Here is a 13,878-nt window from a genome sequence, read left to right on the forward strand (position 1 = left end):
CCACATCCTTAGGTCAGGCTCGGCGCTTAGCAGACACTTAACTAAGGTTTGTTGGATTGAATCAGGAAATCTGATTCTTTGAGTGAACAGACTCAAAGAGACCCAGGTAGTGTTGGCAAGGGGAGAACACAGAGTTGAATACTTTTGGGCATTTTCCAGGCTGTACTAGAATAGGAGGCTGTCCTTGGTGGGTCTTCCATAGTTCACCTGGTGGGTGGTGGTGGGAAAGGTGTGTGAGGTTTATTTTCCCAGGACTCCTACCTCTGAGGAAGGTTTAAATTCTTTCACATTACTCAGTCTGGTTTTAGGTATTTCCTATCAATTCAGGCCTCAGTTTTTTTGTGTGTCAAGTCAGGAGGTAGGGCTCTGACACCTCAGGGCCATTACAGCTCCCACAGAAATGTTGGCCTCATCTCCTGGCTCCTGTGGGTGTAGGTGCTGAAGACCTGCTTCAAGGCTGCAATGCCAAGGTCCTGGTCAGTTGAACAGCAGGGCGGGGCCAGACCAGCCAGCAATTACCGTCTGACCACCTGGGGACCTGCTCAACGAGAGCTCTCCCGGGGGCCTGGGAGACTATTGTCTGGGTTTCTGGGAAGTGTGGCTGCTCCATCCAGCCAGGACAGAGATGAACAGAGGTGGGTCTGGGGCTCTGAGACATCTGCACTAACACTCCTGACGGGCCAGTGCTGTCCTCCGGCAAAGGTCTGCTTCCTCTCTAAATGTCACCCCATCATGACACTTCACATATTTCCAGGCCAGGGTGGGCTCTCCTGGCAGGTCTCTGGACTCCATAAATATCATATTCAACTCTTGAGAGAAGAAGTGGGTGGATAATTCACAGCACAGAATAACATCTAAGTCATTGAAATTTGTTCTGTGGGTGCACTCTGTGTGCGTGTGTACATTTTCTTTCTTTCTTTTTGGAGACACATTTGCTTTTCTGTTTCCCTTTTGGGAGCAGGTACCGGCTAACCTCTGGATGCGAGCGGTCAGCATTGTGAAAATCAATTTGTGGAGGAGAGTTTTGCAGAGTTTCCAAATTATCATGCATAATCTGGGTAATCCATCCACAGAAAAAAAATCAAGAATCGTGGCTAAAAATTTCGGGACGACCATTGATCATGATGACTGAACAGAGAGCAGCCTCTCCATTGCTCTCTCTCTCAGCAGAATTCCCAGGGCTGGATGAGAATTTCAGGAGCCATCTAATCTGGGGATTACCAAACCTTGATGATTGCAATTGCCCGGGAAACTTTTAAACGTGTAGACTCACAGCCCCATCAGACTTACCGAATCACAATTTCCAGGTGGCGGAGCCCAGGAATATGTATTCTTTTAAAAAGCTTTAGTGATGATCTGCACGGCAAACTAGGTTTGGGAGCCTGATCTACTGTGTCCCCCTAAATGGACGGGACATCTGCTGGCCTCCTTCTCAGCGTGACTGTGTCTCCAGGTCTTTTTATCTACTGATGCGTGTGAATACGCCGATGGCCTCATCCTCCTCACCATAGTACACCAGCCATCGGCTCCTCTCTGAGCAGCCTGACAGATTTACTAACACTCCAGGACTGCAGCCCTCAGAACCGCTACCACAGACATGTTGGGCGCTATGACCCTCCTTTCCTCCTATCTGCACCGTAAGAAGTGGCGCCCCAGTGTGCTGAGGAGGGGAGAGCTTCGGCAGCGTAACCTGTGCACGCAGCTCTAGGTTTAAGGAGCTTAAAATGGTTCTCAGCTGCTAGAAGGTGCATCTGCTGCCTGCCCCGCAGTGGCCACAGAACATTTTTGTTGAACGAACGCATCATTTCTAGGGCATTTGGAAGCGATCAGAGGGGAGGAAGACCCTAGCCGGGGTGGGGGTTGGAGGGTCTTTACCAGATTGTCCAGTTCTGGGTCATCGCTGAAGAAGGGTTTGTGCTCCTGCTCCTGCTGGTGGACAAAGTTCTCGATGTCCACATCAAAGCTGGCGGAGGTGATGCATTCAGAGCCCTGGGTGGCCTGTTCACATTTCTCAAACAGCAGCGTCAGGAGCGGGAAAAGAGGGTGCCTGTGGGGACATCAAGAGCTCACACATGTGCGCACAGAGACCGGCTGCTTGCTGGGCTCAGAAGCCACCAGGGTCCCTTTCCCACATTCCTGTCACTTCTTCTCCCAAGGTCCCACTCCTTCAAAATGCCCCCAATCCCCACAGTCAGCCTAGATGGCAGGCAGCATGTCATGCCCTGGCATGGAGGATCTAAGTCTCCCATTCCTGGGGCCTCCGAGGACTTCTGTTCTTCCCCACAGGGTCATATTAGCTGCATGGATATTTGATTAGTGACAGGTATAACACTTCAGAGAAGTAGGTGTCCATTTTGGGTTCAAGGTCAACCCAGGAAGGAAATGTGGGAAATATCCAGAGAAGTCCTGGATATGAATATTAATGGTTGGTCACAGACCCATTCTTGGCTGTCTGGAGCCAGCTGAGGGGCAGCGCCTGTGTGTCTGCGAGTGTATACAGGGGATGTGTGTGAGCCTGAATTCTCATCCACACGTGGTGAACAGGTGTCTCCATCTGTCTGTCCCGCATCTCTCAGCCAACTCAGTTCAGGTCAGACACCCAATTACATGAATAACATCGCCCTGCACTTTTCCATCATCGCACGTTTAGCACATCTGTAATTAAATGATTATTTGTTTCATTTTTTGGTTCATTTTCCTCCAGGATTGTCCCTGTCTTGATAATCGCCGTATCCTTAGGACCTTGTCCTGCATGCTCATAGCAGGCATTTAATATTCGGTGACTGACGGTGAATCAGGGAGTGAAGCGTACGTGAGTGTGTGTGGTGCGTGGTGTGGTACTGTGACGTGTTATATAAGCTGTAGGGCTTACCTGACTGACTCTGTGGGTCTTAGCTGAGACATCACCCACTCTGAGAAGCTCCCTCGACTGCCCCTCCCCCGCCCTATACGATGGCTCCCTGAGCTCTTTGCTTTATCACCTGCCTTCCTCACTAGACTGGGAGCTACATGAGGGCAGGAAGGAAGCCCACGTTATTCATCACTGTCTGTCCAGAGTCTAGGAGAGGTATGGAGATCTCAATAAGTATTTGTCGAAAATATGTATGTTATATGTGCGTGCCTATGTGCGCGTATAAGTGCATATCCTTCTTATTTCTCTGCAGCATGTGTGAACTGCTATGTCTTAACTCCCAGTGTGTGTGCATGTGTTTGTATGGGTTATTGACACTGAACCCTGGAGTCCCATTTCCTCCTACGGTGGTCCCCAAAAAGCATCAGCATATCCCTCACTGATCTCTTTCCTCAATCTCCTGAGACCTTGAAATCTAGCTCTTCCTTTTTGATGAAGCCCTGCTTGCTGGGACAGGAGGATGCATGTGTGTCGGGCCTGGCCCTCAGGCCTCTGCCAAAGGGGGTCATCTAGCCAACATCGTCCAGCGAGATTTCTGCAGCAATGGAAACATCTAAAATGTCTGCTATCGAACATGGTAGCCACCAACTAGTCAAGGCCAACAGACATTTAAAATATGACTATTCTGCCTAGGCCACTGAATTTTAAATTTTATTTAATTTGACCTTATTTTAATTTAAATAGCCACATGTGGCTAGTGGCTGCCATACTGGAAAGCACGATAAGGCTTGAAAAGGAAAACAGACTGTGCTTTCCCCATCTCGGCACACGATGATTAAACACGCTGAGAGAAGGACTGAGCATCCAACCCACACAGTGTTTGTAGGTGGATGGGGAACCCCACCAGCCCGTCTCATTCTGGAATTCGAATCATTCTAGGCAAAAAGACAGAAAGTACTTAGCCCCATCCACCCTCAAACCCATACCTGCTGGTCACTCTACTCAGGCTCAGGGGTAGTAGGGGTCGGGGGAGAGAGATTCCTACTCTGGATGAGCTGCTTGGCTTGGTGGAGCCTGGCCCTGGACACTGCCTCCCGACCCATGTTTTGGGAGCTGACAGGTAAGCAGCTGGGCCCCAAGGCTGCAGGCTGTTTATAGTCTGAAGGGAAAAGAGGGTCAATATCTGAGGGTGGCCCATCTGCAGCCCCAAATCTCTAGAAGATCTATTCAGCCCCCATTGGAAGCTGGTAGGGGAAAACAATGGATTCGCTTAGCCATCCGGCTGAAGACAAAGAGAAACCAGGTGAAAGGGTTAAACTCCAGTATAAGTCTTCATTTGCAGCCACTAATACTGCAGCATATTATAGTCTAATCTAACCTGATCCCAGTTTAATGCAAGATTCTCCTGGCCCTGAGTGGAATACCAAAGAAAGCCTCGGTGGCTGTAATTTAAGCAGAGCCTGCAGTGGTTTAGCTGAGGGACACGAAAGGCAAATTCCAGACGGTGTTATGAATTATTGCGCCTGATGAACCTTCCTACTCTCAACAGATGCCTGCTGCCATTTAAACAGCCACTAGATCAATTAGGAATGAAAGGCACAAATCGACTCTGTACAAGGGCACTAAATTACCAGGAACTAATAATCCGCAGCCCCGTGCCAGGTGGCGGGGCGCACCCCCACCGGTCACCGCTGGTTCCCTTCTCACTGGTGGGAGGGAGGGCGGGCAGCTGCTGAACGAAGAGGGGATGGTCTGCGTGTGTGTCTGTGTGTGTGCGCGCGTGCGCGTGTGCGTGCACGTGTACGCGTGTGCACCTGTCAACAAGAGCCAGTGTGAGTGTTGTGTAAGAACGCTGTTCTGTGCATTTTTATTGTGTGTGCACACACAGTGTTGGAGTATGTATGCACATGGGTTGTGTGTACGGGACTGGGGTGCAGATTTTCTGTTATGTGAATACAGTGTGCATATATATGCCTTCTATTGCCAGCAGTGTGTATGCATGTGCCATGTGTTATCTGTACGATTGTGTGGGGATTGAATGTTCTATGTACACAGTATGAATGATGTGTGGTGTAGGGGAAGAAGGATCTGCCAGTGACTGCATCCCCTAGTTACTAGCACTAGAGTTGACGTGGAGAGAGAGGGGCAGTCACCTCTGCCACTGTCCTTGCCCTTATAGGGATTTGCCCTAATAGGGAGGAGAGTGTGGTCAGGGAGACCCTCCCTGAGGAAGCAACATTTAAATTAAGCCTCCAGTGATGAGGAGGTGGTCATGTAAAAAAAAAAACAAGGGAGGGGCATTCCAAACAGGAGAAAAAGCAAAGCACTGGAGATAAGAATGAGCTCAGCATGTTGCTGGAACAAAATCCAGCCGAGTGGGGCTGGAGCAATGTCGGCAGAAGGGGATGGAGGGAGAAGAGGTGCAAGAGGTAAGCAGGAGTCAGATCACAGGTCTCAGACAGAGCTGGGCTTTCGGGGTCTGGGGGTGGGGATGGCGGAGGCGTTGCCACATATGCACTGGGAAACTATGTGCACCTTCTATGCAGAGACACAGCATGGGTCCTTTTTATAAACCTCTCCTTCCAGATGTCAGATCTCCCCAGAATGTTTGTGTGTGTGAGTGTGTGTGCGTGCGTGCGTGCGTGCGTGTGCGTGCGAAGGGACGTATCTGGGGGTGTCTTCTATGGCTTCTGCTATCTCTCAGAAGAAAGAAAGAAATGCTTTCATTCTTCTCCCCCAAATTAACCAAGGACCCATGGAGCACCGAGCAGGCTTCATCGATGCCGGCAAGGCTGCATTTCTTCAGCCCCTCCCAACCTGAGCCAATCAGCTCCCAAATCATCCCTTCTCATACCCTGCCCTCTCCAGGCTCCCGCCTCTGGTTTCACCAACACCTGGATCCCTGAGCCTAGGAGCTCAGAAGGCATCTGAGCTTGGTCACAGCTTTTCATACGGACCACAGCCAGGGGCAGTGAGGCTGTCTGTGGCAACCATGCTCTGTCCATCTGGATCCCTCCATAAACCCAAACTGTTACCTGCTACCTGCTACTGAGACACTTTGTGCCACCCCCAGAGAAACAGGCTCAATTTCCCAATGACGCAGCAGGGTTTATGACTACCGTCGTGCCATGTGCTTCTCCAAGGCTGCTCCCAGCCCAGTACTCAGCCCCTCTCCCAGCTGCCCAGTTTACACCTGCCGAAGGGCTGACCTGTATTTCTAAACTACCCTCCAACATCACCCCATAAGGTTGGAGATGAGGCTGGCAGCTATCTTCAAGGAGCCCTTTCCAGCATCCCCTGCTGCAGGCTTGGGGCAGGGCGGGGTGGGGTGAATAGGGCAGGGACCCTGAGAGCTGGGCATCTTAGTCACTTGGGACACGAATGGCCCTGTGTGTGCCAGGCATGGATGGGAAAGAGGCATGGGATATTGGTTCTGTTATTCTCGGCCTCCCTCGAGCTTCAGTTTGTCCAAGTAAAGTGGGTTTTAAGGAATTCCTGTTGCTGCTGTCCAGGTCACTCTCATTGCAGATCAAGTCCCTTCGGAGGCTAGAAGCAGGCATACGGAAACTTGGTTCCAGTGCCCAGACAGTGATGAACAAGATGTGAAAGATGGCCGTTAGACTTCATTTCCAAAGAGCCAAGGACATCTGACCTCCATAAGAGCTCACCTTCTCCCTCTCCGATCTCTTCCCCTCTTCTCCTCCATGTCGCCTCCGCCTGACCGCCCCCTCCACCCCAATCTCTCTTAAGCCATTCAAAATTTGGAAGAAATAAATCTCACTGCACCAATTCAGTGAGAGTTTGAGCCTCGTCAGTGCAGAACAAATAAAAGGAGTGAACTGGCATGACATTTTACTGCAGAAGAGAGGTCGTTTCCAGCCACTAATAAAAAGGATTTGACACAGACTAATAAAGAGAAATGAATTTCTCTAATGGCCTAATTTAGCACACTCAGCACTGTGCCTGTGCCTGGGTGCTGGGAGGGCAGACAGAGCCAGGAGCAGAGAGAGACGCGTGGCTCCAGGAGAGGGCAAGAAGGGATGATCTCAAATAACACTTTATTATTTCTTTTCTCTTCTCTGAGTCCGTACCCTCACCCTACCCTCATCACCTCTCCCCAGGAGCATGTGAACCAAAACCAAGCTCAAGATACGCAGTTTCCGTTAACGATCCAAAGAAAGAAAGGACCCCTCTCTGCAGAATCTCAGCCGTGCGCTAGCTTAAGAAGGTGATTAAACCGGATGTGCTGATTTCTACAGGGGTTTAAGCCATCATTTGGTTTAATTACTTCTGACATTTCTGCTTTTGTGTTTTCTACATCACCCAAATTCACCGTCCCAGAGTGCCCAGTTTGGGGCCAGGATGTATGGGAGCGTTCTCACACACCCTGGCCCCAAACTGGGCAGCATTTTGACTGGCGCTCTTGTGGAGGTGAATTTCACTGTCTCTATAGCAGCAGAGAGACTGAGACCCCTCGCTCAAGCACCAGTTCTTTTTCAGGGTAAAGTGATTCCCCACCCCCACACCCACGCACGCATTCTGGTTAGGTTTCTGAGAGCATCCTTGGGGCAGGCAGGCTTTGGCACAGCCCGTTTCTGCCCTCTCCACCTCAAGACAGATGTCCTTAATGTAAACTGGCCCAATGGGTTCCCCTAACATTTTTCAAAGACCGCCTGGGATGGAGACCACAACTTCTTGGTAATTCTTATGCTCCTTGCTGACTTACAGTTCCACTATAAGGCTAAGGCTCACTTCCTTTTGTTAAAAGGACTCAAGAAAAGACAAGAGGACCCTTTTCTGCTTCCCTTCCTCTCTCCTTGGACAACCCAGATTTTAAAAGATGGGTTTTTTTAAAAAAAATATTTTTCCTGCTTAGAGGATCAGAAACAGAGAAGCGGAGACAGGAAAAAGAACTGCAAAAACACAGAGCTTTAGAGAGGCTCAGATGCAGAGAACAAGAGAGATGGGGACAGAGAAGAGGTACTTAGAAGCAGAGCACCACAACCTTGGGGGGGATGCTCACACTCAGGGGGAGACACTAGTGTTGATTCTCTCTCTGGGTGATAAACTTTGTGATTCACAGTCATGCCACTCCATCACTTCTGAGCCTCTCAGCCATCCCTTCCCTTGTGACCTTGGCCAGGACTGCAGACCTCAATTATGGGTCCAGCCAAGTGTGTGGCAGCTTGCCTGGCTGTCCACCTTCTCTCCCTGTGACTGACCTTGGAGCCCCCAGGCCTGTCCTGTACCTCACCTCACAGCCCAGCCTCATCTGGCTGGGTGGGAGGTGGACAGGAGAGGCCCGTGTCCGTGTCACCCCCCTCCCTGAGCCCTGGCTGCTTCTTCCAATGGGAACGGGGGAGGGGGAGTCAGAGCCACCGGTCTCTTCCTAGCTTGGGTGAGGATAGATGACAATCCAGAGGGTGGAATATATGGTAGGAGAGCAAAGTTTCTGGGTAGAGATTTTGAGTGATGAGTCAGTGGGACCACAAGCCTGGTCTGGGTCAGACTGCTGCCGATGACATCGGTCTGATGGCTGGCGAAGTGGGACAAGCAGCAACGAGGTTGGCTCTCCAGCTCCCCTACCGACTCTCCACTGACAGACACATACAGTGGAGGTCTCAGGTTGCCAAAGATCCATCGCCCTGAGAGCTCGGCCCACGGCCTGGAATTTTGACCCTTTATTTCTAGTGCCCCAGGTCAGAGGTCACTGGGATCACAGAATCAGAGACAATATCACATCCTAGAGCCACTTTCCAAGACGGACCCCTGCCCCTTTCCTGGGTATCAATTCACGGCTAGGAGGCCCATGACAAGTATTCCTTCTGAGAACTGTTGTGAAATTTCTCCTGGATGCTGATGAAATCAAGTCGACACCCGCAGATGAACACCCAAGTGCCTCACCATGTGGCCTTGGCTTTCTTTTCAGTGTTTCTCTTGGACAGACTCAGCAGAGACTGTGGTAGGACAGACAGCAGGTGGCCCTGAGCCCCTGTATCTTCACTGCTCGTCTTCACCAGCTCAGGCACACTGGACTCCCTGTGCTCCTGCTGGTCCTTCCCCCTGAACTGCCTGTTCCTGTATCTCTCCCTGTCCCTTCTAACCATCCTCAGAATCCAGCTCAAAGTGTCATCCCTTCTACGAAGGCTCTCCTGATGGTCTCTCCAGCAAGAGGAATCATTACCTCCTCTGACCCCTCAGAAATGCTTCAGGTTTCCACCCGGACCACATGCCAAATTAGGGTGAGACACGGGGCTGTCTGAAATAAGCATAGACTTTGGAGTCACATAACTGTGTGACTTGGGGGCGGGTTACTGAATATCTCTGAGCCTCAGTTTCCTCTTTTCTAAAACAGGGACAACACCACGACCACGCAGGTGATTGCAAGGATTAAACGGAGAAGCATGTAGAGTGTCTGGCACTTAGTAAGCTGTTCCTTTTCCCTGGAATGGTGTGTGGGCACCTTTTTTTATTCAGAGCAACATTGACACCATCCGTTCCAATCAATTTATATTCTCATCTCCACTGATTCATTTGGCAGGGAAAACAAGCCCACATGCCAAATCAAATAGAGGTACAGAAAGAGGAGAAGAGGCAACATACAATTTATCAGAACCCAGAACCTCATTTTTTTTTTAACCAAAAAAGCACTGCCAATAAGAATTTATTTTTATTTCCCTTGCGACACATTAAATTCTACTAACTATAGTTGTTGTTGCACAGATCTGTCTTCCTCACTACATGGTGAGCTGCTCCGGTCCATGATCTCATCGTATCTTTTTGAATTCCCAGAGGTCAAGCACAGAATTTGGCACACGGCAGAGGATCGGTAACTATTTGGTGAATCAATGCATGGGAATGGATGCATGAATGAATGAAGAAGCACTGACTATGGGAATGAAGGTTCTGAGACACAATCCTAAAGTTCTTTCGGTTCAGATTCCGTTCCTACTGCGATGCTCGCATCAGATAGTGCCATCTGGCAGCTTCTAGACACAGTTGCTACAAAAGGACCTGCTTCTTTGGGCTCCTGAGGGGAGTATGTGGGGTAGGGGCTGGCAGGGTCCTAGAGGGAGGCGGGCGATGTAAAGGAAGTGCTCGCCCAGCCATCTACTCCTCCCCTCCAAGGCTCCAGATGGAGAGAGCAGAGTGGGGTGGAGGAGAACAAGCCAGCAGCTCCTGGTTGGGTATATTTTTACTTCAGGTGTGACGTTGACACCATTTGGGTGTATTTTTAGTCCTGCCCAGTGGGTGGTGTGTTAGCCTGGGTTGCCTTGGAGAGGACTTCTTGTTGCTAAGTTGGAATTGCGTCTGCTAGGGTACCGGGGCTCCAACTGGCATTCCTCCCCCAGGTAGAGGACAGGTCTATTCCTGGCAAGTGTGGGGTCCAGGCCGGCCACAGTCCACTCTGTCCCCTCCTTTCTCACACACACACACACACACACACACACACACACACACACACACACACACCCCTTCCTTCTGGCACATTTAAAAAATGTGAACTCTCAACAGTGATTGTTAAGGCTAGTCTGTAAGGGCAAGAATAATACAAAATTCCTAAAACTTAAGATCTGGTAGGATCTCATGTCTAGTCCCTTCTTTTTTCCCTTAATTTTATTGAGAAATAATTAACATACATCACTGTGTAACTTTAAGGTATACAGCATGATGGTTTGATTTACATATACCATGAATAGATTATGACAATAGGTTCAGCTAACATCCATCTGTCCATATAGATACAAGAAAAGAAAAGAAAAAAGGAAAAAAAAAATTGTCCTTGGGATGAGAACTCAGTATTTACACTCTTAACAACTTCTCTGTATATCAAGCAGCCAGAATCACCATGCTGTACATCACATCCCGAGAACTTATTTACCTTATAACTGGAAGTTTGTACCTTTTGGCCACCTCTCTTCAATTTTCTCTTTCCTTACTGGTAACACAAGTCTGATCTCTTTTTCTATTTTAGTTCGTTAGTTTGTTTGTTAGAATCTACTTGTAAGTGAGATTATACAGTGTCTTTCTCTGTCTGACTTATTTCACTCAGCATAGTGCCTTCAAGGTCCATCCATGTTGTTGCAAATGGTAAGATTACCTCATTTTTTATAGGGGTGCAGATAGCTTTTCGAGTTAGTATTTTTGTTTCCTTTGGACATATACCCAGAAGTGGAATTGCTGGATCATATGGTAGTTGAATTTTCCGAGGATTCTCCATACTGTTTTCCATAGTGGCTGTACCAATTTACAATCCCACCAAAAGTGCATTAGAGTTCCTTTTTCTCCACATCCTTGCCAGTACTTGTTATCTCTTAATTTTTTGATGACTGGCCCTTTCGTTTTAAGAAGAGATAACTCGGGCATAGGAAAAAGAAGTGTCTTTCCTGAGGTTAGGTAGCCAGTGAGAGGTAGTCAGAGTTTCTCTCCTAGTCACCAGAGATTCTGCCAGTCGCCAAGGGCTGTTGTGTAAAAGGGAGCTCTGTCCATTGTGCCTTGGTCACTGGCAGTGACTAAACACATGCTCACATGTGTTTGATGGCACCTTATAAGTTACAAAGTGATTTTCCATGTGCTTATTGCATTTAAACACCCAATATTCTTATTATTCTCATTTTACTGATTAGCAAACTCAAACGCCATGTAGTAAAATAATCATATCGGGCTAATAAGTGATTGAGTTGAGATTTAAATCTGGGTATCCAAACTCCAAATCTGTGTTCTTCCCTCCTCCCATGTAGTATTTCTGAACCATTATTGAGATCACTTCATCCTCCCCCCTCGCCTTTTTTTTTCCTCTACTGTCCTTGAGTCATATGTGTCCTGGGGTCACTGAATCAAAGTGACATGTTTACCCTTCGAGCATCAGGACCATTGCAGCCCAAGAGAATCTCTGCTCATCAAATGAGTTCCCCAAAGAACCTTCTCTCCTAACAACACTCTGTGCATTTGGAGAGAGCTTTAACGTTCTTATAGATCTTTCATGTTCTCACTGACGCCTGCCTGGTCGGGGAGGAAAGCTTATTTAAAGAGGTTAAATGACTGGGTAGAGTCAGAACTTAGACTGAAGTCTCTGTCTTATGTCCTTTCCACCTGACCACAAAATGGACCAGTGCTTGGGAAAACGGAACGGTGCTATGGCTGCCAGAAGAGCAAGACTGGCTTCGTGCAGCCTTCGTGAGAAGTCATAGGCCATCTGAGCTCTCAGACCTCCACTTGCTGGCTCTCCTCCCCTCCCCCATCGCCCCCCAACTCATACTAGCAGGAAGTTGTCTTCCCTCTGACAAGGGGGCAGATCCGGTCTAGTACTTATCACAGTAACTACTCATGAATGGAGCCACCATTCATTGCGAGCCTTCTACATGCCAAAAGCTGTCGCTGTTAGGATTGGTTATCTCCTTTAATCCTAACACAACCTTGTGAGGATGAAAGTCATCGGGATTCTAGGCTCCGCATCCCGTATCAGTGTGCCTTGTCTTGTCTTGGCCAGGTACCTGGACTTCTCAGCTCTGCCTAGGCCAGGTGGTGAGCTGTGGGAGCAGTAGAACCCACTGCCTTCGAACACACCTGCTCCCTGGACACGGCAGCTGCAGCCTCTGTGACGACATGTGTGGAGGCTGGGCTTGGGGCAGGGGTATTTAGATGCCTACAGGAAAGGCAGGGAACAGGCTTTGCCAAGTGCTGGGGGAGAACTGAGCATGGTTTTACTTTCAGGTTATGGCTCCTGCAGGGTCACTCCCCTGACTACGGTCAACAGCTGAGATGTTAGTTCCAATGCCAGTGAATCTACCTGCTTCAAAAAGCCAGAAGTATCTGTTAGAGCCCTCAGCCCATGAAGCCCAGCCCAGGATGCAGCCTGGAACATCTGTTCCCAGAACCTAGCCCAGAAGTATCTGGTCTAGACTTTTCTGCTTGGAATGGCTGAACTTCTCCCACACCATTCTCAGGCCAGCTCGCCCAGCATGTTCTAGGAATGACGAAGCACAAATGCCAAGGAAGGCATAGGGTTAAGCCCTAGAGTCAACTCAGTGCAGCCAGAACACCCTATGGTCACGAGGTGGAAGAGTTCCCTCAAAGACACTTCATTAGGAAGTGCCAGTTCCCAGTGTCCTGGCATGGGCGGCTGCTAAAGAGGAATGTCACAACAGGACCCGCCCCTCCGTCCAGCCCCAAACCTAGGGGTTGCTCTCACCCCATCTTCCAGCCCAGCCCGAGGAAAGGCAGCTGGGCTGTCATTTCCCTTGGGCTTCCCCTCCCTTGAGAAAAGCAGTGCAGCTCTCCCACACCGCGCTGTGAGCCAGCGGCTTGCCATCGATTCCACAAATACTTTTTTGAGCCCATCCTATGTGCCCAGTTTCCATGCCATCTTTCTCCCACTCCCTGGACCAAGTCTTCCTTATTCAGAACCCCTCCTGGAACTTAACACAATGCTTTACACAGAACAGAGTTCAGGAAACGTTTAACTGCACTGCGGTGTGAAGACCACTCCACTGGGAGCCTTTCCTGTCTTGCCTCTTGCTGCACTGCCTCTCAGCACTTACCTTCTAGCCTGACCAACCCCTGCTTGCATTTTACCAAACTTCTAATAGCAGCTAACACCTACAGAGTGCTCACCATATGCCAGATTCTTTACCAAGCTCTTTACATGCATTCCTCATTTAATCCTCATGAAGAATCTGGTGACGAGATAATGCTTTTTTTTTTCCCCCAGCCATAGTTGACAGATGAGAAAATGAGGTCCAGAAAGGGTTAGTGCTCAGTGGTGAAGCCAGAAGGTAAACCCAGGTAAGATAAGTCCAGAGTCATGACCCAAACTCCGGATCCCACCTTCCTGATGCACCAGCCGCCTTCACATCCCAAGCAGGCCACAGGGACACACGCTGGCTCACGTTTAAAACACCCCACCCCACCCTAGCCTGCCCCAGTCTACCTAGCAAACACCGATCTGTGTGTCAGGTATTATCATATATGATCTAATTTTAGTCTCGTTATTACTATTTTCTTTTTCACAGTTAAGAAAACAAGAG

The 13,878-nt window shown here is 49.2% G+C and overlaps 1 protein-coding gene across 1 annotated transcript in view; it reads right to left on the reverse strand.

The window, feature by feature from the left end:
• Positions 1-13,878, reverse strand: part of PKNOX2 (PBX/knotted 1 homeobox 2) — a 248,570-nt gene that overhangs the window by 40,702 nt on the left and 193,990 nt on the right. Inside the window, exon 5 of the mRNA XM_023534735.1 lies at positions 1,876-2,047. Within this exon, the coding sequence (XP_023390503.1) occupies positions 1,876-2,047 (172 nt within the window). The remainder of the gene's footprint in view (positions 1-1,875; positions 2,048-13,878) is intronic.

Source organism: Pteropus vampyrus, unplaced genomic scaffold (assembly GCF_000151845.1).
Source record: "Pteropus vampyrus isolate Shadow unplaced genomic scaffold, Pvam_2.0 Scaffold130, whole genome shotgun sequence".
NCBI lineage: Eukaryota > Metazoa > Chordata > Mammalia > Chiroptera > Pteropodidae > Pteropus > Pteropus vampyrus.